A 25,033-nucleotide genomic window follows, 5' to 3' on the forward strand; every position below is an offset into this window, starting at 1 on the left:
TCCCAGTCGATGAGGAGCTCCTAGGCTACTTTAACGCGTTGCGCCCATAACGGGCTTACAAGATACTGTACTTAGATACGTGCTTCAATCATATAAAAAAAAGGACGTACGTGCTTCGGTACATCGGCTAACGATAGCGGCCTACGGATAGACACTGCTACTAGTCGACGCTGCCAGTTAATATACTGGCGATTTTTCTGCGACCACCTAACTATAACCAACACCGCTTCACTGACGAAATGTCTGCCAGAACCCATCATGACGCCACCTGTGAAAAATAAGAGAAGCACATGCTAATTACCAAGGGAACCACTTTGAACCCACCAGAGGTAAAGTCCGGTTCAGATAATTAACAAAGTAAAGCCATCAAGATTACACATTACCTACAAGACCAAATGATCAATGTAATACTAGAATGCATATGATTTGCAGAAAGAAGTATGAACGGCATTCCATTGATTAAGGTAGTGATGGAGTAATGGTTTGTGCTAAGAAATTTCAGTAGCGGTGTGCAAATAATGGATGCCGACAGAACTCATTTCGATCATTGTAATATTGCACCACAACAGAGTATGTATCAAATGCTTATCAGTTATCACCACTAAAAATGTGTGGTTAACTACGTTACTGCTAACTAGACAATTACCACATAGTGAACCATAATAACAACCAAACTTGACTTACAAAACAAAATACTGCAAAGTACAATGTTACTCCCCTGTTTCGATTAACTTGTGGTTTACTGTATACCTTAAATGTCATAGAAATACTTTTGTTGATAATTTTTCATTAATATTATTTTCTTGCAACAAATCTAAATATATGAATTTACAGCTACGGTCAAAGTTTATCGTGTACCAAATTCCAATGAAATATTTGTAAAACCTAGATTTCTCGAGTCAAATATACTTGTATCATCTCCATATGGTCAACCTAAACTTTCATAAAAATGTTGTTAATCAAAGTTAAATTAGTTGTCTCTATGCATCCCTATATGACTGGTTTTTTACTAGAGGGGGTAGTTGCTATCCCATCTCCTTATTCATCATTTCAACCTTCCATTACTATAGAAAACATTTACATCATATTGCTGCTATACACTGCATTAGATAACTCCATATAAAACAGTGCTACAACGTACCTCTAAATTCCAAAGCATCAAGTAGTTAAATAACTAAATATTGCTACACACTACATTGAGATGACTCCACATCTAAACAATGCTACAACTCGAATCCAACTTCCAAAACATCAAGTAATTAAATAATTAAGTATAGATTCCAATAACTCAGAAGATTCTCATATTTATATTCTGCTTAATCACGAACATGTAAGCAGCAACCCAGAAGATTCTCATATTTATATTCTGCTTAATCACGAACATGTAAGCAGCAAGCAATCACCTAAACGGCAGTCCTAATAATCTATTACAAATAGATTGCACATACCAAGGGAGTGGCCACACACTGATGACCTCTAACTAAGAAAAATATTTTAGAAAGCATATGTAAAGCTTCAGTTGTAACAATAACAACGCCATACTCAAACAGGTCCATAACAGCAAGTAACAAAAATAAATAATGAGCTACTTACTTAAGCATCTTTGACCTGGAAAAGTTTTGTGACTTGTCATACGGCGGCTTACTAATGGATGCATTGGATAATATAACCTGAAACCATCAACAAAGACAAAAGCTAAGTCAAACACTAAATGCTACGTAAGATGCAAAGATAGAATACGCTCGGGATGGAAAACTTGCTGGGGATTAAGATCTATCAAGCAATGTGATTCAAATTCAGCTACTTTCGATGGTCAGCTTGAGGCTTGAATGGAACTGCCAGGCATCACAATCAATGAAAGATTCAGTGAAATAAAGGACAAACTACACATACGGAAGTCAATAGAAATTGCTTTTCATAACTACATCTAAAGTACTCCCTCCATTTATTTTTACAAGGCATGCACGCATTTCAAGATTCAAACTTTTTAACTTTGACCAACAATTAGCCTAAATTTTTTGCAGATTATATGATACACATTTAGTACCATTGGGTACATATTTGAAAGTATTTTCATATGGTGTCAATTTTATGGTCATGAGCAATGTAATATAAGAGATATTAATGGTCAAAGTGTAACCTTGGAGACCGCATCGGGTCAAACCGTGCCTTACATTTTGAAAGATATTAAAATGTAAGGCTATATTTCCATGAGCAAATGTTTACTGCTCTTCTAAAAGACATTATACTGTCTGCAAAAATCTAAACAATAATAATCAGGGAAACCAACCTATTAGCAATTCAGAATATAAATCAACACAGTAAAAATACCAAACCCAACATTAACTACCATACTAAGATTACAGCACACACTATTGGGAGGCAACATCTAACCAAAGACCTAGAGGGTCACACGCCTTTGATCACTTGCCTTCTTATCCTCCATCGCTTGGTGTTGCTTTCCTTGCCATTTCTCTTAAAAACGCATGTTGAATCCATAAGAATAGGAATAACCTTAATTACTTCAAACATTCACACAGGAATAACCTTAATTACTTCAAACATTCACACCAATAGGCCATCACAACACAACGTGCAGAGTCCAAACGGTGTAAAAGCTAATTGTAAACAAGACAATAAAAGTGCAAATGATTATCAAAAGTCCATTTCTTTTTCAGCAGGTGCAAAGCTAAGACAATAAAGGACAATAAATTTTGCACAATCTAATATCCAACATCCCTCAAATAACAACACAGATAACCGGTCTCAAAATGTTGCTGCATCTGCATGACATATTTTAGTAAACTTTATTTTGCACAAATGTTTCGAAGCTGTAAAGTTTGCTGTTTCATTTGGCGCGTATCGTATGAAGAAAATGGAGATAAAACTAGGACATTCTTATTTGTGCTGCGAAAATTCTAGTCCTAACATCCCCAACAAAAAGGCCCATCGTTCCTTGAAAAACAAAGTAATCATGGAACAGTCTAACCTGTATTTTTCGAAGATGGCAACAGATCCCTTAATCTGGCTCTTGAAACCCTAAATATAAGAAACAAGGATCAGAAAACCTAGAAACGGGATGGCTATAATGAAGGGGCGTCGGAAATGGTAGGCTATTATCCTCCGCGACGCGCCAGGACATGAGCGGTGTCAAGGCGCAGCGCGCGGAAGCGGAGGACAAAGGGGTGAGAGGAAACGGGCTTTCTCACCATTTCTAGGGTTTCTACCACTCCCGCGTGCGATGCTGCAAAATTAGGTCAGATGGAAGGAGGCAGGAGAGATTCCGTACCGATTTAGGGTGATCGCTGCTGAGGATGACACCGGCACCGGATGGTGGCCGAGCCCCGATAAGTGCCACCCTCCTTCCGCCGCCGCAGGCCCGCAGCCGCCACCCGTCGCCCCCCATCAGCCCCCGCGCCGCCCTACGCGGGTCTGGTAGGCCACCGCGGCGGCGTACCGTAGACTCGTCGCCATTATGCACGGGAGGGAGGAGGACAGAATTGGACGGGGAGGAGGAGGACGCGGTAGTGGAGTACGGGGATTGGCGTATTAGTTACGTGTGTTTGGGTACTCGGCATTGATCATGTGCAAATTCGGAAGTTTATTACTTTTGGAGACTACCGTCTCTTAGACGGTTTGGTGGTGGATTACCGACGATCTCCTCAAGTGAATATTGTGAAAAGGCCCAGAAGTGATAGCAGAACTCACCATTTCCGAAGTGGAGGAAAAGTTGGTCATAGTAGAGACGAGTAGTGCATGTGTGCAACCTCGTAAGGAAAATGGTTGAAAGAGACTTGACTCAAGTGTGATCGAATTTTGGTAACAAATTATTTACTCTTGTGCATTACATTGATTTAATTGCTTGTATGCACATTGAGTTATTTTCATGAGATTCAATCTATCTGCTTTTTAAAATATATTGGAGCATCCGATGAACAGTATGTAAATTTGATGAATAGTATCATAACATCCGATCAGTAGGTTCGGACCTTCCGATTAGAGTTTCTTGCATATTTTGATATATTTGGATAATATGTCACCCCTAGGGTTGTAACCTTTATATTTATTCAGGGTGATTGTATACTAGTTGATTCTAGCTGTCGGTGACATGGGAACTGGGGGTTCCCGAGTCCCGAGGCTAGGACAACGGAGTGCCACGTGGCGCCCTCCCTCGGGGATTATCTCCCCGATGTCCGAGAAGACTAAGTTCCGGGAGAGGGCGCTCGGGACCATGAACAGTAGTCCCCGAGCACCCGAGTTCCCCGATGATCCAAGCAGACACAGTTCCGGGAGAGGACGCTCGGGAACATGAACAGTGGTCCCCGATCACCCGAGTTCCCCGATGACCCGAGCAGACACAGTTCTGTGAGAGGGCGCTCGGGGCCATGAACAGTGGTCCCCGAGCACCCGAGTTCCCCGATGACCTGAGCAGACACAGTTCCGGGAGAGGGCGCTCGGGGCCATGAACAGTGGTCCCCGAGTACCCGAGTTCCCCGAGGACCGAGAAAGGGCATATCCGGGAGAGAGTGCTCGGGGCTATGAACAGTAGTCCCCGAGCACTTACAGTTCCCTGAGGATCTGAGAAGTCCTTCGCCGGTGGTCCCCACAGGGGCTCCGCGGTGAGGTGTCAATCGGTGAGAGGTCTGATGCTGCATTTAAGAGGGCGCGTGGCCTGTCACTTCCAACCACTCCCCCCACGCCTGCTGTCAGTCCCTGCCACTACCGGGCAGGAAGGGGTGAGGGTATTTAATGCGGCAGGTCATATCGCGCGTCATCCGGCGCGTCTCGGGATAACGTCGCAGGGCTCGAGGCATATCGTCTGCCGCTCTGCTGTGTCAGGTTCGCTCTGACCGGGCGAGCACGCGGGGTTGCTTGGTGGCTGCCCAGTGAACCCTCCTCATAGCACCCGCTGAAAAGCGGAATAATGATGACAGGACCGGACTGCGGCGCGTTTTTAACCCCCCTGTCACATCAAACTGCAGCCTATGATGGTTGCTTTTCATTTATGGCACCTTGGAACTCGCGCCTTCCTTTCTGGGCACGCCAAATCCCCTCCGACGGTATAGAAGAGGCGGTGCATCCCGATGGCAAGAACAAGGTCTGAGAGGTTCAGAAGACAATGGCTTCTTCCGGACCGAGACAAGCTGACGAAGAACAAGAAGCACGAAGCTCTAGACTTAGACAAACATCCTTGTAATACGAGAGATCCTCAGAGAGGTATTCCCTGAGCATTTATAGCATACACACAGGAGTAGGGTATTACGCTCCGTGCGGTCTGAACCTGTCTAAAATCCCCTGAGCATTTATTTCCTCTTGCATCCGAACATCCCTTCTACCTGCATCTCATTTACTCTCATTTATTTCACGTACAAGGTATATTCAGAATCATCTCCCTGGCCGAATCTCAAAGGGGTCCCTTCGGATCCCCGCTTGTGGAGTTCATCTTCCGACACTAGCATATTTAAGTTTTTCACTTGTAAAAAATCCGTTAGTTCATTTCCGCTGCAAGTTTATGCCAACTATCAAAAGGGGATGAGTTTTACAAAAGTTTATTCACCTTTACTCTAGACGACATCATTGTTCTTTCACAAATAAGCAACGAGTCAGATAAAAAATATGTACTTTGATTGCAAAAGTTGATGGCTTTATCACATCACCCACCCATGTTTTAAAGTAAACATTCAGAGCAGTAAGAGCACCAATTTGTAAGCACGTGCACACACAAAGACATCTCTAAGTAACCTTCTGAAACAAGGTGTTGATGTGGCAAGTCCCACGCGATAGCGGCTTCGCGATTCCGCCGCCACCACCACTGAATCATGCGATCACATCCACATCCTCGTCGGTGGGTTGTTGAGGAGGAAGTTTGTCATGGGCTTGTGCGTGCCGAGCGGCAGTTGTGTGGGCCCTGGTGGCGAGGCTACCGAGGAAGAGCTCGGTGGCGATCGTGGGGGAGGGGAGAGCAAGCAGGGCACCTGTCGAGCTCATGGTCAGAGTCGTTCATGCTGCGCTCACACTGCCTCTTGTTGGAGAGGAGCACCTCAGATTGCCGATTTGGGGCGTTGCTATCCGGCAACGGTGCTCTGATTTGGGGCGGTGGTGCTCGAATTATTGTTTTGGTTACGCACAGCTCAGGAAACTCCCTCGTACTCGCTTGGCTCGCTCGCTCAACTTTGGCGTTTCGATGTTTCAGATGCGTGTTTCGATGTTTCAGATGCACACATGTGTACACATGGCAGGCATACGGGACGTGCTACATGAGGAGGGATTTGTAGCACGTAACAATATAGCTAGTTGTTATCTATTATTTCTTCCACGTCATCCGTAGATAGTGTAAAAGCTTACTTCTCAAATGGTTAGTTTATACAATAATTAAAGCTTTAGTTAGTCCACCTATCGATGTAGTCTCTCAACCAATCATTATGTACCTTTTATCTTATATTTAATAGCTCATGCGCTATAATTTATTTGCGGATTAAGAACCAACTTCTCTCTATTTTTCACCTCCGACACCTTATAACTAACTGATATGTATTATTAGAGACGCTCTATCTACGTGATTAGTACTTTGTCCACGTTGGCACCACATGAGGAGCAAACCAGTAGAGAAAAGAGAAGATGAGTGCAAAAACGTAAAGACGGTAAACAACGCCTCAGACTGCAGCCCTACATACAGAGACAGAAAATTTGATCAAACAATCTGTGATGCTGCTCAGCGATCATTGCACAGAAACGGTTACCACATTATTACAGGCAAGGCAACAGAAAAATGTCGTGATTTCCTATACCAGTCAACAATCACTGCACTGTAAAAAGACCTTCATTATGAACTCAATTTGTCAGTACAAACTATCACTCAAATTACACAATATCCTTTATAAACATATTCGGCAGAATGAATAATCTCAAAATTTGTTTACAAAATACAGCCAGTGGCCAGAGCTTTCCCTGGTGTCTGTTTTTTTTTTTTTTGTCTACAAAATTGTTACATGGTGTACAACCAAAGGCACATACGGTGAAGCTCTGCAGGAACCAATTAACAGCAAGCAGCATGGAGAATGCTGGAAGCAAATTTTGCGCCGTCACTATCAAGATTCAAGATACAATGATTTTCATTATCTATGCATCAACCTGGATTATGATCTCTTCACAACTGCCACTGCAAAGTGCGGGTGGTGTGTAAACTCAAACGAGACCCTCAGAGATGGATCAGCAGCCCCAATTTGGCTAACGATGTTTAGGGCAACCCTATTGTGCTCAGCTACCTGCTCTATCCGGCGGAGCTCCGCAAGCTTTTCTGGTTCACTTGCAAAGCTCCCCCTTAGGGAGGGAATTATTTTCTGAATTTCCTTAAAGAAATTATATTTCACCAAATCCTGTGGCAAAAGAAACATTGATGGTTAGGTCAAAACAAGTGGATCAAAGAACTGGTAAAAAAGCTTCAGTACTGAAAACTCACTGAAATGCATGCCCGGGAAGCTGATTCCCTAAAACTGTAGTACGAAATGTACTCAGGGATTCGTGCTTTCTGAAGAAGATCAAAATGCTGCATGAATCTCTGGGAAAATAATTCAACAGATGTCAGACATGTTTAAGCCATATTTAAAAGGATATTATAACTCACAGCACTAAATCTAGCACACCTCTTGTTCAGTATTAAAGATAGTTGGTAACTGGAATGACCTGCTTTCGTTCCTGAGGACAGCTAGCATCTGCATAAGCAAAAGGAAAATGATTGTTCAGTTGCAAAGAGGAACATTCGTCGAAAATTTATGCTTTGTGTCAATATGTTAATTTTTGGGAGATAATATTCTTGCCATTTGTACCATTGAAAGTCCTTCTGACAGTAAAACATAGCATTGAAGCAATAAACAAGAGGATGAAAGTGTAGTATCCCGTGCTGAGTCCCTTGAATGATCCCTCTTCTTTTTGCCTTTTCTTTGTGCTGAACATTTAACCATATTTGTAAAGTTTAACAATTTACTAACAACAAGCCAAGACAATACTAGTAAAAATGGCATGACATCCTATTAAAATGGTGCAGGACAAAATAATAAATGTTTTTCTTCATCACGATGTTACCGGTAATCACACATGTGTGTGTGTGTAATAGCTCCCAACAACATGTCCTTTCATTTGCTGTACTTTCATATACTATCCTTCTTTATTTCCTATTCAGCTGCAATTGACTCAATTCAATAATCAATTTCTGACAACTAAGCAGCATTTTCTTCTAGGCAGCTAAGCATGCCTGTTTACCGATCAAAATGAGCATCTGGGACAGGACTGCATTGTGCATTTTTGCCAATTGCAATTCACTTTCGTTTTGATTTCCTCTCTCCCTAATTCTTTTTCTCTCTTTTCAAACCAATTTCTAAAATACTGTTAGAATAAAGCAATAACACATATCTGAAAGACATCCAGAATGCCATGATGTTATTTTTTGGTAATGCCCTTCTATACTTAGAACTCCATAGACACACTAGTACTGGTGCATGTCATTTTTTTTTTCATCCAATTACAAGTCATATTAAGATAAATCGTAAGAGACGTCGAAACTTACAGTTTTGACTACTAGAAAGGACTCTTAACTGCATCTTTTCTATTAGCTTTGTAAACACCACGTACATGTACCAGTACACCATACAGTATTCGCTTGGAGAATACAGGTCAAGTTCAAAACCCAATATGAGGAACCGAGAAGCAACCCAGTACGTATGTTCCTGAGTCCAAATAAGAAGTTGCTTTGATACTCTCATGCACATGTTCTGCACACCAACCGAAGCACGTTAAATTAAACCATGCAAATACATGACAAGTGATAGTTATCACAGCAAGCACTTTAAGTAAGAGATACCTCATTGTTCAAGACATTTCTAGTTTCACCGAACTCTCTTTTTAACGCAAGCTCCAACTGCAATATGTATAAGCACAAATATTACAAAGGCAATAGCTGCAACCTACACATGAGGAATAGGTACTCAAGCAGTCGCAGTCAAGGAATGCGCAGTCTCGAACTATCAGGGATTGCAAGTACTCCTTAAAATAGCTGAAAAATTGTAGAAGTGATATCATAGCAGGCTCGCAACAACCTAAATTTCTGCTCTGTCTATTGCAACAGAAAACATTAATCAGCTTTAGGCTCAAAGACATGAAGAAGTTACCACAAGAACGTGCCAATGATAACACATGTTTGCGTCTTGCCAATTGTATTTCACTTCCCAAACTTTTAAACAAGGGACCATAGTTGTTTCACTAGAAGAACAGAAGTAATAAGTAAAACAGTATTTGTTCCACTAACCTGTATAGAAATGGTACTCCAATCCTGCAAGCTCTTCCCAAGCTTGCGGCGTTGCCATGCGGTGTTTGTACATAGAATTTTAAGCAAGTTGATACCCAACTACAAGGTAATTAATACAATTAATCAAAGATATCATATGTATTTGACTACAAGATAAATAATAGCCAATCATGAAGTAAAAGAAGGAAAAAAAAGTAATAATCCTGGTGGCTGACCTGACTTAGCTGCACTACAAACTCATTCATCTGAAATTCCTTATCTCCTATAATGTCCGGTAATGATAAAGCCCTTGAAATCACATCAGAAAACAAGTTTTGCCCATAAAGCTTGCCATCTTGGATCAATAAAGTCTGCTTCAGAATAATTTTTTTTATCATTGTTAATATAAGAGAGAAGCAACAAATGATCTATAGTAAAGGAACTCAACAACTGCAAGTTGTACAGGATGACAGAAAAATTGTGCCAATATAAGAGAAATGAGAATGGTATAAACGGAGATACAAACAGATGGTCAGATGCCATACTAAATGATAAAAGTTTCCTACCCTTCCTAAATCTATCATAACATCAAACAAACATCAATCAAATTTGATTATTGCATGAGGTTTTCATCTCTGGGATCATAGTGGTTGTGCAAGATGCAAACAATTACTTAAACACATAATAAAAAATTAGTCATACCCTACAACAATCACTGGTGCAGATGTCCATGAAGCATGTAAGAGTGACCTACCTGGAGAAATGCTCTAGGAACCAAATCTGGTATTGATTTTTGGAACTGTACAATAAAGTGAAGCACATTCTCAAGCATAGGATCAAGCGATGAGGCACAAATGACATCTAGATCATGCAGAAGCTTCTCAAAGTACCCGATTGCCTGAAATGTTATAATTACAACATTACTTTTGAAGCTGCAAAAGCGTATCCAGAAGCAGTTCAGTAATAGCAAAGAAAAATTAAAGTGTAATTTAAGGCAGGATTCTGAACTTACATTGCTCCAGCTAAGTACTTTAACTGCACGTGGTGGTGTTGGACTCAAAAGTCTGCTGTTTAAGCTCACATCAAAGCCAACAGGTTGGCAACCTGATGCAGTGGTGCAGTTTTCATCACCTTGTTGTAACGTAACATTGGACTGAGACTTGAGAAACTCTCGAGACTTAAGCATCAAACTGAGTTCAGTCAAGCATGACGCAACATGCTTCCGGGCCAACTCCAATCCTCTGCCATGAGGTTTCCTCATGCACATAACAACATGGAAGAAATGCTGCTCGACCACATAATGAAGTGATGAAGACATTGAGAAATAAAAAAAAAGGAATGTTTATACATCTTTTTTGGAAATGATCACCTACAAGGCTACAACTAAAAGGTCAACATCCTCCTTCAGTTGACATTCACTCCTTTAGACATTAGTTATACAATCATAGTCCCTACTCGGAACAGTTCCTCTAAGGAATGTAACAAATAGTAAGAAACATTTAACGTTATAGGAAGTACAAACATATGATAATACAACCAATTTATAAATATAAATGCATAAAGCAGCCGCAATTAAACATATTTTTTTCATTTCATCATTCGATGGGAAAAATATTCACTCCTTTGTACTATTACTAGTACATTTATTATCATTATTGTTTTCTCATCATCTTTTTAGCTGGATCTTGTGGGTGTCATCTCTAGCCTACCCCAACTTGCTTGGGACAAAGGCTGTTGTTGTTGTTGTTGCAGGAAGAGAAACAAAGGACTAACACCAGCACCTGTTGTTGCTCTAAAAATTTTTAATAACAATAGAATCTATCTTGTACTCGTCGAAACTACTATATTATAATAATAACAGAATATAAACATAGATGAACAGCATGCTTTCAGATGCACATTTGTCGAGTATCCACAGAAGCATTTTAGTGCAGAATTGGATAGGAAACAAGGGTTAAGACCTTACGAAAACGCAATCTGCATAATAAAGCTCTGCAGTAACCCTCCTCCAGCTCAGGATTATCCTGCAGGGATTCAAGACCTGCAATCACAACATTTTCCTAGTTAGTATAACTAAGAATTCAGCAACTTCACATTTCAAGTAAATAATTTGGTGCAAACTAAACAGCAGTTAGCGCAATTTCCAAATTAAACAAAAGCTATTGTGCTAAAACAAGGGATATACGATTGCTCTATCTTTAGTAATTGATAAAAATTCATTTTTCCACTGGGAAACTTAAGATGCACTAACTATTAAAATTGGATCTTTCAACAATACTAATGAAGCTCATATTGAGAATAATGACATCAGTAAAATGAGAAAACAGGAACAAGGTTGTACACCACACAAAAGAATGAACACTTTATTTCAATGATATTTGCCATGATGCTGCAGGTACCTTCTAGTGTTTTTTTCTTGGGCAATGTTTGGGCTTTACATGCACGTAATTGACGAGATATTGTCTCTTCAATTGAGTTTAGAATTGACAGGCACTTTTCATCGGCTTCATCTCTCAAAGGCAGGCCAAAAGACATAGTAAAGAGATCCTCCTCCTACAAAGACATGCAACAAGTTGAATCATGGAGTTAAGACTGCAGAAAGGATTACTATGTCTCGCATGAACAAGACCAAAGACTATTCAAGTAATCAAGTTTGATGTTCATGTTAGCATATGAATTATGTAAGCAGATCTCGAACAATAAAGCAACCTAAAGCATCAAACTACCAAACCCAATAATCAGTTTTTCCACCAGAGCAGTCAGATTTGGAGGGGGTTCAGTAATTGAAAAGACAAAAAAACTAGCACAGGTTCTCACATGCACCTAAACAGAGACTAACAAAGTCCCCAGTTTAGCACACTCCACACACACAAGCCATCAGTTATCGGTTGTCTAGCAAGATTACACCACTTACTTACATGCACTACAAAAAAACTAAATTACAACAAATCTTGAAACACAGTAACACACTGTTAAATTTGTGCCTTTCACTTATATGGAGAACATTGAGGCACATCTTAAAAAAATATATATGAAGTTATGCACAAGTTGCTTTTATTCAGATCCAATGAAACTCGGTAACACAAGAGATCTGATGAATTTCAAGAAAGAATTTGGTAGAGATAATTAATAAGGGTGAGGCTACAAAGGAAGTGCTGCAACTCTCAAATTTCATTCTCCTGTTTAGCTGTAGTAGGTGAAAAGAGCACAAACACACTTCCGGTAGAAACATGTATGCAGGCAAAAATATGAAAAATGGCATTAACTTATTGAAGATGTTATCTGACTTGAGAGTTGAGATGATCTATCTGTTGTACAAGATTTCCTCATTTCATTAAACAAATATGCATAAACTCCTTTTAGAACCATCAAATTCCCACATTCTAGACAGGCTGTGGGTTACTGAAAAACAAGATCAAAGAAAATGGAGGTATAGAACTTCCAAGTTCCAACCAACAAATACCTCATGAGTTCGTGCAGTGGAAACGACAGAAATTATAGCATTACATGTAGCACGCAAAATCCTGCAAAAGCTATTTAATAAAGCATGTGATGAAGTTCTCTCCATTCTCATCAAGTAGATACAGGTAAAGACGGTCTGAGCTAGAGTGTGACCCTTGTGCCATGTTGCCTGAAAAATAAAGGATCCAAATAGAGTAGTTTAGCCACATAGAAAGTGTTACAAGTATTATATGCATGATAGCACTGAAGTACCTCACATGAGAAAAGATGATCCATGACATCAAGAGTGCATTGAATGTCAAGTGTTCTGTCCAAATTAAGTGGGATTGGGGCAACACCATCTTCTATGGCTTCATCAATGGAGTTGTATCCACTTCTTTCAATTCCAGAATCCATTTTTGGATCCATTATCTATATCAGGACGGAATAGAAACTAAGAACTAAAATCAAGCAATAGATTAAATAATTGAAGTGTCAATCGACCCACTAAATACCCCCCCCCCCCCCCACAGGCATCAAAGAGATTGAAATAATAACCTAAAACTCTATTATCATAATTATGATGTTTCCCTTAATCGTTATGACAGTAGTAGTGACACTCAGGTCGTTTGGGATAGCAGATCGAAGATAGGCCCTCTTCAAAATTTTGCTCTAAATCCTTCTCTAAAGTTCAGAGTGCTGTAATAAACATGCTTGCCTGATCCATGAGGAGTTTTGGACCACATAGCTACAAAAGGCATGTTTTGGATTTGAAGTGTGAGTTCACTGGCAGGGTCTGTAATGAATGATGTGTCTCATAATTTCCAATGAAACTGAGATCGATGAGAGGATTCTCTTTGTATAAGAAAGCCTTTCCCAGTTTCCTAATCTAAATAAAAAATGTTGTCCAATCACATCAGTAAGCAAATTGTCAAGATATTGCTTCTCGTAAGCATGTGCATCCAGAACTACAAGCGCCCAAAGTGTAAGTTTCAAGCAACAATCCAGAAAAGCAACTAGTACGACCTAGAAAATACTATGTTTCCAAGGAAAGGATCAGCCAGTTACTAAATCACAGTAAACAACTAGTTGCACAAAATAATTAGATGGAGAGAACATATGAGAACAAACGCTCACAATGCACAATAGACAGTAGAGAGAAGAAGCACGGCCAAAAAGGGCGTGAAATAGTGTAAGCTTACTTCCAATGCAGACATTGCAGCGAACAGACTAAAGTTCTCCCCATGTACAAGTTCTCCATCCTGGAGATCTACAAGCATGAACGGTCAGCAGGAGAAGAAATGAAGCAAGATTTAAATAATTGTTCAACTGTCAGCTATATATTCTATGAGTACGACAGTACTAGATACATTTACAGCCAACATCAAAACCTCCTACTGCAGACTCCTACAACAAACAGCCAAAAGATGCAATAGAAGTACAAACTACGACCACTTGAAAGTTGAAACCGCAATATATAAATGGCTTGTGTCTTCCTTCACGCATTTAAGATACTCCCTTAGTGATCTCATTCAAGATAAATCAGGAGATGATTTGGTACCATGGAAAATGTTGTATTTTAGATTTACAAATAACACATTATCTCTTGACCAAAATTCATGAAAGCACCATTTGATAAAGGATACGTTATGGGGGGTCAGCTGTAGTCATTCCCTTTTTAACTTGTTGCTTGTAGGTTAGTCCCTCAGAGTGCTTATAGACTCATAGCTTGCAGGGCCATAGCTTCCCCCCCCCCGCCCCCCCCCCCCCCCAACACCACCACCAACCCCACCACCCACACAAGGCTCAGCCCCTTGGTGGTTTCCAATGAGTGGCGGAGGTAGGGGGAGCATGGGAGCCTTGCCATCCCCAAGCTTGGACACAATCCTTAGATGATTGCATCCCATACTGCACGGCTCTGCAGAATTAATTTTAAGGTTGGGCCTCAAGACATAAAGCACACAAGAGAAGGTCATAGATTTTGCTTCTCTTAGCGCCCAAATGTCAGAAGCTCTCTTGCAACACAGCCACCTCAAGAAATAACCTATGTTAGCTGAAAGAATTTCTCGACCAAAAAAGGGATCCTTCTAAGCTCATAATCCTCATACGCTCCTCGAGAAATGCTTAACCGAAAAATGTTGATTGCGCTATAGATGCACAGTTCACGAATTGAGCAAATCAGTATTCGGTAACCATTGAGACACAAAACTACATGCGTTCTCACTTATGTTTCAACAACACATCATTTACAAGCCACCTCTAAACGTGCAGATGTTTAGAATAATGCATTTAGAATGCAAAATAAAACCGTGCACGCAAGAATAAATCCTATCCATTCCAAGGATAATCCCTGTTGTGAATGCAGTTCTCTCATTGCAAAGGGAGCATACTCCAAATTACTATTCAATCAAATACAGACTGCATGATTTCTCTACAGGTTAACTGCCCGGTGCATCTTAAACATGCTTCCGACAACAAAAATTTCCCAGGCAAACCAAAAGGAGAAATCGTCCGCACCATTATCCACATATACCGAGATCTATACGCACGATCCACCGAGCTACAGAACCCTGCACACGGTCTCGCCCGCTCTCGAAATAATACGAACTAGTACGTTTTCACACTTTGCAAAGAGCAGGGGGAAGGCTGTGCCTCGAGTCTTACCACGGCACGCGGCGGCGAGGAGCGGCGAGGCGTCTGACCAGACGCTCTGCTCGCTGCAAGTGGGTATGGAAGGCGGCGCGGCGGCCCCAAAGGACGAGGAGCCCGCCTCCATCGAAGAGAAGCAAACAACCGCTGCGACGCGAGATCTGAAGCCGCGGCCGGGACTAGGTCGCGTCCCCTTCGCACTACTCGACCGCGGCGGCGGAGGGGGTTCCGAGTGGGGTCCTTTTTGCTGGCTGCGGAGGAGCCGAGCCGCCGAGGAGCACTGGTCGGGTCGGGGTGAGAGAGAGAGAGCACGGTTCTTTCGTGCGGTCTTTTGGCCCTTGATAATCACGCGGCCTTCACGGCCCATGAAATTACTTTTTTCCTGATTCAATTACAGCTTCTCAAATCAGTCTTCTGATTACTAATCAAAGAACAAAGGTTTTAGGCGTATTAAACTTGCAATGATGTTAATGATGATACAAAGATTAGCATAACTTTGCTTTTTCCGAATCATTCGAGTTGGAGAACTTGGGAAAAAATACATCACACCATCATAAAATAACCGGTAATGCGTTGATGGTATCGTGTATGTTCCTCCATTCCTTCAGGAAATAGAGCGGACCTCAAAAGAAATAACCAATCAGTTGTTACAGGAAGACTGCAGCTCCTAGCAAAAACAAGGAAGACCTTGGCATCCAAAGAAATGGTTATTACAAAAGGAATGAAAAATACAACACTGGCAAGATTGGACTGAAGCCATCTGCGTCTATTCGATTGATTTTCTGGCCACGCAATTCAGGGCTAAAAGGGACGAAAAAGGTATTTGTTTATGGTTCTATGCCATCATCTTTCTCTTCTTCTTGCTCTTGCTTTTTCTCTTCTTAGATTTGACCTTGGTGGTGGACTTGTTCTTGTAATCAGGAGCTTTGTACTCCGGCACATCCCGAAGCCCCAGCTTTGACAGAACAAGACAGTACGAGTCCCAGTCAGTTCTACGCAAGTACTTGAGGTATTTCTTCCTCCTTTGGACCATATCCTGAAGTCCCTTTCTAGAATGTTTATCCTGTATCACAACAGAGCTCACAAATTACTTCGTCAAATCAAGAGTAAACAATCCCAGAAGTATCACTGCCAGTTGAGGTAAAACGGAGCAGTGCATAATAGGGGAACCCAAGGTAAAGCATACCTTTTTATGTAAAACAGATGACAAATGCTTGATTTTTAAAGTCAGCTGGGCAACTGAAAAAGAAAATGGACATATCAGCACCATAAACTGTGCATAGATACAGAACCAAGCAAAGCTACACGGGGCATAAAATGCTCAATGTATTTAGTTCAAGACTTCATAAAAGATCTCATAACAAAAGGGGGGCTTTCTCCAATGACCAGAAGGTCCAGAACAAGGGATTTAGACAGGTGAAATGTATTTAGTTCAAGTAATATATGCAGAAGCTTCCTACATATCTAAGCATCACAAAGAAAATTGCCAACATGTCATAGAAAAGAGAGAGCTTCGAAGAGAAGTGAAGAAACTTAGAAGTGGCAGGCACAATGATCTGTTACTAAGATGGGCAGAAAACAAAAGGTAAAACTGACACAATCTAACCTAAACGAACCACTTCAAAAGTCAAAAACAATATATTCCATCAACTGCCTACAGAAGAATATCAAAAGAAATAACATTTTACTTAAAAAAATACAATCCTGATGTCAATTATACCAAGTCTCGATCTGGTGCCTGGAAACGAACAGCTCTGGTTGATTACTAGGTATTTTAAGTAGAGAATCCTAGTGCAAAATCTTCATCAACCGAACCAAACAACAATTATCGACTTCATGACATCAATATTACATTAGTTACAGAAAACCATGCAATGCTGAAGTGCTATAGTGGCAAGCTTGTGTTATTACTTTTATCCAAACATGTCACTATCCTGTATGTATTATGCAACCTTGCAAGAACAAAATATATGAAAAACAATGAAGAGGTGAGGAGTAAATGTCACTGTAAAGTAAAGAATGAAGTGTACATTGTATTCTTATCTTTGCATAATTGCAGACAATACCATAGCTAATTTGTGACTGCATCTTTAACAAACAGGAAAGTGTCGGTTGAAATGCACTCAGGACAGAAGGGATGAAATATTTACTTTGAACTCGAGCAGAACCACAGTCGTTCTCGGACATCTTGAAGTCATCCCTCACCCTCTGGAGCTCCAGTTTCATCTTCTCTTCAGATGACATATGGTCCAGATGGAAATACTGTAGAAAACAAAATGCATCAGTGTGTCCGCGGTAGTCAATCACATCCAAAGAATTTAAAGAAGGTAATGAATCCTTCCATGACCAGAACAGGAGGTGACAACGCAATCAATCTCACCCTCTCTAGCAGCTCCTCCTGCGGAGGCAGACGCATGTAGTCCAACATCGACTGCCCGCCAATGTTACTCAGCATCGCCATCTGCATTCCCAACCGAGACGATTTTTCTGATTGCTTGATGCTCATAATGCTCTTCCGGAATTCCAAATACTCCCCACCGAACATCCCCTCCTGCTCCTCCATCTTCACCAGCTTGGCGATCCGCCCATGTAGCTCTTCGAGCGAGAACCACTCCTTCCCATCCTTCGCCGTGCCCGCCGGCCGCAGTTCCCCTAGCCTCTTCCCAAGTTCTTCGTAGCTGTAGCTCCTCATGAGCGTTATGCCAGTATCCTTCTCCTCCTTCCCTGCTCCTTCAGCCTTGACGGTCCTATCCACTAGCTCCTTGTTGAAGATGCTGGAGAAAGGGGACAGGAACGGCGGCGTCGAACGAGGAGGCCTCTGCTGCGGCTGCTGGCGTAACTTGAGGCTCTCGCGGATGGTGTCGAAGGCGGGCGCCTTGTTCCCGGCGTTGGGGCCCAGGGCGGCGCTGTTCTTGAGCAGGTCCTGGAACGAGGGGGTGGTGCCGGGAGCGGACTGGGAGGGCGCACCGCCGGTGGCGCGATACCCGTGGAAGGACTCGAGCATCTTGCGAATCTCGCCGAGGGACGGGGAAGGAAGTGCGCCACGCCCGGAGTTGGGGCGGGGCGGGTTCATCGGGATCCGGCGCGACGGGGGTGGCGTGGGGGACGAGCGGAGGCGCTCGCGGATGCCCTGGAAGAGCGAGGACGTCGGGTTCGGGGGAGCGCCAGGGTTGGGGGGCGGAGAGGAGGGGGAGTGGGCAGCGTCAGGTTCATTGGCCCGCGGCGGAGGCGGAGGGAAGGGCGGTTTCGAGGAGGAGGAGAAGGTGCGGCGGACGAGGAGGAGAGGTTTCCTCCGGGGGTTGATGCGGCGGAGCGCCATGACGGCGGCGGGCGGAGGTGGGTGTTCACTTCTTCTCCCGTTGGAGCATAGGGTTTTGGGGAAGAGAAGGCCGAGGAGAGGAGAGGAGTGGAGTGGCGTGCAGTGCGCGAGCGATCAGCCGCGGGCTGGCTGCGCGGTGGCAGCCCATGCTGGGCCGTAATCCGCAGGTGCAGTGGGTCGAATTGCGGCCGGATGTGGAGAACAGAACCTCAGTGCCTTAGTGCGAACGGGTTAGATCATCTCCAACTATATTTTTTTCATTTTATTTTTTTTCTGATTTATTTTTCTATTCTAATTCACTTTATTTACTTCTTCCTTTTAAAAAGAATTATGAAAGAAAAGAAAAGAGAATCTGATCCTAAAAGAATTGATCTTGTAAATCTCTTTGTGACAGGAATCGTAAAGAAAAACCGTTGAAGCGCTGAGGAGAAAAAAATCCCTTCACGATGGGAATTTACACCGTGAAGGACCCTTGGCCATGGTTGGGAGTTCGAGTCTTCGGTTTCGCCGGCCGGCCGCAGTTCGCCGAGATTGCAGAGGCAGAGCGCACCGGTGGCGTCTGCCGGGTGGTGGATGAGGACCGGCGGATGGCGATAGGATTAGCGAGTCGCGGCGTGCACCAGCTGCGTTAGTCAAAGGGCTCAAAGGCATAAAACATGGACATATTCCGTCGATCCGTTCCCCCGTGTGAGATCCGGATATACCACCGAAATGTACACCACTGCCATTGACGTACTCACATCGTCCAGAACGTACCCTCCTCCGACTTCCTCAAGTGCCATCTCACTATGTCGTTCAGCAGCTTGTCAAAATCACCTTGTATAGTCAAAATAAACTGGATTTAAGATTTAACCTCATTGGAGCCCGACACGGCGAACTGCAAGTCTCTGGTTTCGCCACTCCAACCCACGCAACTATTCAGAAACATGGTACGTGCGAGAACGTTACAACTACAACCAATCATCAAATTGCATAATCGTATGATGCTACACGTGGTGGTGCGGCGGCGCTGGTGGCCGTGGTCTTGCGGCGCACCCGCAGTCGAGGAGATGGACGGGCTGGTTGAGTCGTCGGGTGCTGCCCCTGTGGGTCGATCTAGGGCAGCGGCCGCATGGATCCGTGCGCTGCGCCCTCTAGCGGCGGCGCTGGGTGGCGCATGTTTCGTTGGAGTTTTTTTATTTTTATATTTTTTAATATTAATATTTAAATAAATAGATTTCTGAAGACAAATTTATAACAATAGACCGATCTCTTATGCGGTGGTTAGAACCTTACCGAGAGGGTGGTAAGTACTCGTGCTACCATGACAGGGCCGTACAACGTTGGTACAGTGCGTTACCGCCCTCTGATGGGACGATTAACCCCTTACCGCCTCATGGCGTGTGAACATTACAACACCAAATTTACTGTTAACAGCTATATTTTCATCACTCATCTTTTCTATACAAAACAGTGATCTTCCCTTGCTCCAAAAATCATAGAATTTTTTTTCGTGTATAATAATCTATGTGCAACCCATTTTAATTGGATTCACCAAAAAGCTTGTGTAGAATTTAAACTAAAATTCTCCTAAATGGGTACTTTTATAATTTTTAACAATTGTTAGGGCATCCAATAAATTTTCAAAAATCTGGTAAATTCACTAATATTCTTCTTATGTGATGGACTAATTTCTAAAATTATTTTCAACCCCAGGTTATACGGTGAAAAAGTGAGTTCCTTTGTAATGCTCTTTTTTTATATATTTTTTATCATTTCATGTGATATTCTTCTTTTTATTCAATTTGAATTCAAACATATGTACCCCTTGACTGTGTTAGAAGTACTATTCACATCTCTACTTCAAGCGGGTGGCTATCCATCCTTTGATGAGGCGGTAAAGAGCTAACCGCTCTATTAGAGGACGGTAAGGGCATGTACCGACGCTGTACGGCCCTGTCATGGTAGCACGAGTGCTTACCGCCCTCTCAGGGGTGGTAAGGGTCTAACTGCAAATATTAATGTTAGAAAATATAACATGAGAGGCCTAACCGCCCTCTCATTAGAGAGCGGTAGACATCTATTCTTGCAAATCTTTCCATCATAGATCTATTTATTTAAATATTAATGTTAAAAAATATAAAAAAAACTCTAGCCGTTGCAGCGCGGCCCATGGTCATGGAGGTGGGTGGGCTAGACGGATGGGTGTCATCCTCGTGGGCGGTTGGCGGCCTGGTAACGCAGGGGGGCCTAGATCCATGCTGCTGGCAATGGCCTAGCTCCATGCACCAACACCACAAGGTGGATACAATATGGGTGGTGTAGGGACTCCGAGTGAAAGCCTTACTCAGCGTTCTAGTAGTGTTGGCAACAACTATTCTTTTTTTAAGGTGTTGTCAAGGTGCCCATGTTTCCCCCAACCATCGACGAGTTCTTTGGATGAAAACTCATATTTGTCTTGCTGAATTGGGCAACGACGGCATCTTCGATATCGTGTCCTCCTTGAATGCATTGCCTTGGAGTTTACGAGCTCGTGTTGGATGTTTGCCAGTGTTGGACATAATGGTAGTAACAGTGCCACCATCCGCTTAAGTCAGAGCTTCCATCTAGCGGTGCTACTGGACTAATAGCTTTGGGTTTGCAGACCTCGCAGTGGAGAGTTGTGTCACATGGTGATCATTTGGCGATGGTCCAAAAAGGGAGGCATCAATAAGGTTTTGTCACTTTGAAGCTGAGCTACATGCAGGCTCATGATGGGCGAACATGCTAAGGTGAAGTCGGAGTTGTTGTGTCGTAGGTGTGCGATGGGGCTTGGTAACAATGACATACAGCGGGTTCATTCGGTGGGGACCGTGTGCGTGGGGTGTAGCGATATTGAGGTAATGGTTTAGGTCCACCATTGTGGAAGTCAGAGCTACGTTGTCGCTAGTGCGGCAAGCTTGGCAACGATGATATCCAATGGGCTACGTCATCTGTAGGGTGATGGTGGTGTGTTTCCTGCGTTGTTGTCACATCCCGAAACATTAATTGCATAATTAATCATGCATAATCATCATGGCATTGTGTTTCACGCGCTTAATTATTGGTTTGAGTATTTTTGAAAGTATAGATGGCCTAGGAGAGATAGGAATACCCTAAAAGCCATTTAGGAAGAAGAAGCAAAACAAAAGAAGGGAAATATGGGAAATTTCTTCCCGCGGTCTGGCAGGGATTATTTGTGGTCTGATCACCAGAAGCAATCACATGGGCTTTCCTCGGTCTAACCAGTAGCTCCGGTGGTCTGACCGCCATAGCACAGAGCGTCTATTTAAGAAAATCAACCAACTCTCTCACACACACACTTCTCACTCTCACTCACTCTCTTCACACAAATCGAGGGAGAGAAGGAAGAGGACATCCCCGACGATCTGATTTCGATGGAGGACACTTCCCCAAGATTCCCGAGGACTTCCCCAAGCTCACCTCCTTCATCCTCTTTGTCGGGCACATCTTCCACACGAGTTCATCCACCTCAAGCTTGCGCACCACCCCGGAGCCCGATCTCTAAATTGGAGCCTCCCCGGAGTGGACCCCTCTGCTAGAAAGATTCTTTTCGTTGAGGTGAGACACCCACTACCCTTGCCACTTCATTCTCAAACTCTAGTTGGTCTCATTCCTGATTAGGCCCAACTTCAACCCTAGCCTAGAGCTTGTCCATAGAGCTTCTCGAGTTTGGCTCGCTGAATGTTGTCCAAATCACCTTAGAAGTATTCCACTAGTCCTATAGAGCATTTTGATACCCTTCATGGTCGAAGGCAACGTCAGAGCCTTCGCTGGCGACCTCGGTGAGGTGGCGCCGGCAGGGTCCAGCGGTCAGACCGCTATTAGGCTCGGTCTGACCGCCAGCTAACGGTGTGACTGCTACCATGTCGCTTTATTAAGCCCAAATCTCTCTGTAGGCCACCGGTCTTAGCGTCACTCCACCGTCGGTCTGACCGCTAGCTATTCAAAGCCTTATGAGCCTAGCGCATCTTATCTAGGGTTCAAACCTTTTTTTAACCCAGATTGTTTAACCTTATGGTCGATCATTGCTAATTTATCCAAATGTATAATCCTTAGAATCGGGTTATTTATATGTACCTAATATGAATTAAGTATTGCGAGTACCTTCATACTCACACTGCTCTTTCAAATGCTACCGACGTGGAGGAGGTAGTGTTCGGCTACTTCACACCCGCTGAGGTGCGGGGATAAGTAGTGCAAACTATTTGTGTGATATTATTTTGTGGTAGAATCTAAGGGCATATGACTCTACCTATCTTTTTTATTAATAGATTTTATCTTATGCTGCGTAATTTCTCTTTTAGCCAGGTGGTGATTGTTTTTATTGACCCTCTAGCTCTCTTGTTTGTTGTAAATTGTCAGAAATTGTTAATACTTAAAGACTTGCAATATAATTTTATTATTCACTCTTTATTAAGCTTTGTTGTGATGATATATGTTGAAAATGTGTGTATTTTGTTCTTGGGTACAAAACACATGTCTGGACTATCGAAATGATATTCTGGTTAATCATTGCAGTTGTGATTATAGAAATAATTGACTTAATAATTAATTAAAATAATATTTAGACAGTTTCTCATAGCATGGTATCAGAGCTTGGTTTAATGAAGTAGCCTAAAAATGCTTAAGATATAGGTTAATAAAATATTTCATCTTCACTAAAGCAACCCATTAAAATTTACTTTTAGATCCTAAGTGTTTGCTCTACCTTATTCCTCACCTTGTCTTAGGTTTTGTCGTACCCCATTTATTAATAACATGTTTAATCTTGATCCTTGACTCGTCTCCTTCTAAGTGGGTTAAGAATGATCACTTTTTTAGGCTAGTGGTCCTAAGTTAGTGAAGACAAGAAAGTGAAATAGGACGTCATTCTCTTTCGTTAGTTTTGAATGGTTAATTAGCTATACTATGCCTATAAGTGTAATGTATTCGTAACCGTATCTAGATGATGATTGTGGTTGTCAAAACAAATCGCTTTCATAGTTGGGGAGTTCCGTTGGGTGTGAATTGCGATAAAAGGCTACTGCCGATAACAGATTCCTAGCAATCTCACCGCCAGGCGGCGGTCTGACTGCTGACACTTACGCAGAAAACGTTGTGAGTTGCGAGCTTGTCTACATTCTCATATATGTTACACTACACTTTTGGTCATGCATTCTCCTTATACTACAATGCTTTAGTGTGCATCATTTGCCTTGATTCGATTGATACCATTTCCATCGAGTTGGAGTTTAGCCTTTCGCCATTTTTCTTTTTGCCGTCTCTAATAGGATGAGAACCCTTCAAAGCCAGGGAGATCTTCCTAAGGGTTCTAATGAGAATAACCCGTACCACCTCCATCACCGAGTATGATGGATGTCTTAACGTAAATTGAGCAAAACTGTCAAGCTCATATGGTTCTCCTCGAAATTCTTGTGCATAACATGACCCCTCAAGGAGGAGGTGGAGCCATACGTCAAGATGACTTCTCGGATTTCCTCCGAACGCATTTGCCCACCTTCACATGCACCGAGGATCCTCTCGAACGATGACCATTGGCTTCACACCATCGAGCAAAAGTTCACTCCTTCAGTGCGAGGACCATGAGAAGGCTCTCTTCGTCGCCCATCAACTCCAAGGCATGGCCGGTGCATGATGGACCAACTGCGGGGCACAGTCCGTCCAGCTCCGATGATGGCTTCCAGTTTGTCGTGGCCCCCTCTTCTGCCACAGATCCTCAATCTCCTCCCGCTCCAGATGCTTAGTTGTGTCCTAGTTTCATCTTTTTGTGCTTCGATGCCAAAGGGGGAGAGTCTAGTGATAGGGGGAGTGGGTAGAGAGAGAGTAGCTGCAGGTAGCTGTAGGTTTTTGATTCAAGGGGAGAGAGCTTAGATTTTTGGGTAGTTTTAAGTTCGGATTGTTGGATCTTTTGATTTTTTTATTGTAATGACAGGTCATTTGGTTCTCTATATGGATGTGTTTCGCTTGTCATTACATTATTTTCATGTGCGCGTAATTCCTATTTTTTCTATCACTTTTTCTTGTTCAAATTGATATATGCCGATGATTGCATAGTTTGGTAGATTGCTCTTCAATTTCACATCTTTGCTTCTAGTATGTGTTATCATCAATCACCAAAAAGGGGGAGATTGTAGCATCTAGGCCCCTAAGAAAGAGGTAAGAGTTTTGATGATTAATGACAATCATATCATTGTGACTAACGTTTGAGCTTTTGAGCAATGTAAAGGATAAAGAAAAACTTCTTTGATAATGATGTCTTGATACTCTTGCCCGTTAAAAAGCTTATATGGACGATCAAAGGACCGGAATTTGAAGGATAAGGA

General features: G+C 42.5%; 3 protein-coding genes across 8 annotated transcripts; all 3 read right to left on the reverse strand.

The window, feature by feature from the left end:
- Nucleotides 1-3,575, reverse strand: LOC133920993 (uncharacterized). Of its 3 annotated transcripts, XM_062365672.1 has the most exons (4): nt 3,290-3,575; nt 2,990-3,039; nt 1,594-1,670; nt 1-268 (listed from the first exon to the last, which is right to left on the reverse strand). In XM_062365672.1, the coding sequence occupies exons 1-4, from the start codon at nt 3,404-3,406 to the stop codon at nt 72-74; spliced, it is 441 nt and encodes a 146-aa protein (XP_062221656.1). In that variant the 5' UTR covers nt 3,407-3,575; the 3' UTR covers nt 1-71. The 3 variants fall into 3 exon arrangements, 1 of the variants encoding a protein (XP_062221656.1); XR_009910190.1 differs by lacking the exons at nt 1-268; nt 1,594-1,670 and adding an exon at nt 1,759-1,835 and having other exon boundaries at nt 3,290-3,574; XR_009910192.1 differs by lacking the exons at nt 1-268; nt 1,594-1,670 and adding an exon at nt 1,762-2,262.
- Nucleotides 3,576-6,850: 3,275 nt separating this feature from the next.
- Nucleotides 6,851-15,692, reverse strand: LOC133920994 (uncharacterized). 4 transcript variants are annotated; one of them, XM_062365673.1, is made up of 16 exons: nt 15,386-15,690; nt 13,924-13,991; nt 12,995-13,153; nt 12,744-12,911; nt 11,680-11,833; nt 11,242-11,321; nt 10,293-10,565; nt 10,035-10,178; nt 9,517-9,654; nt 9,302-9,400; nt 8,858-8,914; nt 8,564-8,768; nt 7,827-7,945; nt 7,644-7,712; nt 7,460-7,558; nt 6,851-7,376 (listed from the first exon to the last, which is right to left on the reverse strand). In XM_062365673.1, exons 1-16 carry the CDS (start codon nt 15,495-15,497, stop codon nt 7,137-7,139), a joined length of 2,184 nt encoding a protein of 727 aa, XP_062221657.1. In that variant the 5' UTR covers nt 15,498-15,690; the 3' UTR covers nt 6,851-7,136. The 4 variants fall into 4 exon arrangements, 3 of the variants coding, with proteins under 3 accessions (XP_062221657.1, XP_062221658.1, XP_062221659.1); XM_062365674.1 differs by having other exon boundaries at nt 9,517-9,651; nt 15,386-15,689; XR_009910193.1 differs by having other exon boundaries at nt 7,335-7,376; nt 8,629-8,768; nt 15,386-15,692.
- Nucleotides 15,693-15,936: 244 nt separating this feature from the next.
- LOC133920995 (uncharacterized) lies at nt 15,937-18,817 on the reverse strand. Its single transcript, XM_062365676.1, has 4 exons — nt 17,751-18,817; nt 17,521-17,632; nt 16,557-16,609; nt 15,937-16,433 (listed from the first exon to the last, which is right to left on the reverse strand). The coding sequence occupies exons 1-4, from the start codon at nt 18,687-18,689 to the stop codon at nt 16,206-16,208; spliced, it is 1,332 nt and encodes a 443-aa protein (XP_062221660.1). The 5' UTR covers nt 18,690-18,817; the 3' UTR covers nt 15,937-16,205.
- Between the last annotated feature and the right edge of the window lie 6,216 nt (nt 18,818-25,033).

The sequence above is a fragment of the Phragmites australis genome, chromosome 6 (assembly GCF_958298935.1).
Source record: "Phragmites australis chromosome 6, lpPhrAust1.1, whole genome shotgun sequence".
Lineage (NCBI taxonomy): Eukaryota > Viridiplantae > Streptophyta > Magnoliopsida > Poales > Poaceae > Phragmites > Phragmites australis.

Bases quoted from the DNA above. Each gene is read 5' to 3' on its own strand.
- LOC133920993 (XM_062365672.1), bottom strand. From the start codon at position 3,406: ATGGGGGGCGACGGGTGGCGGCTGCGGGCCTGCGGCGGCGGAAGGAGG. The intron at 1,671-2,989 runs GTTAGACTGTTC...TGATGGTTTCAG, and splicing joins GCCATCTTCGAAAAATACAG to GTTATATTATCCAATGCATC. The intron at 269-1,593 runs GTAAGTAGCTCA...TATTTTTCACAG, and splicing joins TCCAGGTCAAAGATGCTTAA to GTGGCGTCATGATGGGTTCT.
- LOC133920994 (XM_062365673.1), bottom strand. From the start codon at position 15,497: ATGGAGGCGGGCTCCTCGTCCTTTGGGGCCGCCGCGCCGCCTTCCATA. The intron at 12,912-12,994 runs GTACTTCAGTGC...TTTATTTTTCAG, and splicing joins ATCATCTTTTCTCATGTGAG to GCAACATGGCACAAGGGTCA. The intron at 9,401-9,516 runs GTCAGCCACCAG...ATTACCTTGTAG, and splicing joins TTGTAGTGCAGCTAAGTCAG to TTGGGTATCAACTTGCTTAA.
- LOC133920995 (XM_062365676.1), bottom strand. From the start codon at position 18,689: ATGGCGCTCCGCCGCATCAACCCCCGGAGGAAACCTCTCCTCCTCGTC. The intron at 16,610-17,520 runs GTAAATATTTCA...TTTCTTTTTCAG, and splicing joins TGGTTCTGCTCGAGTTCAAA to TTGCCCAGCTGACTTTAAAA. The intron at 16,434-16,556 runs GTATGCTTTACC...GTTGTGATACAG, and splicing joins CATCTGTTTTACATAAAAAG to GATAAACATTCTAGAAAGGG.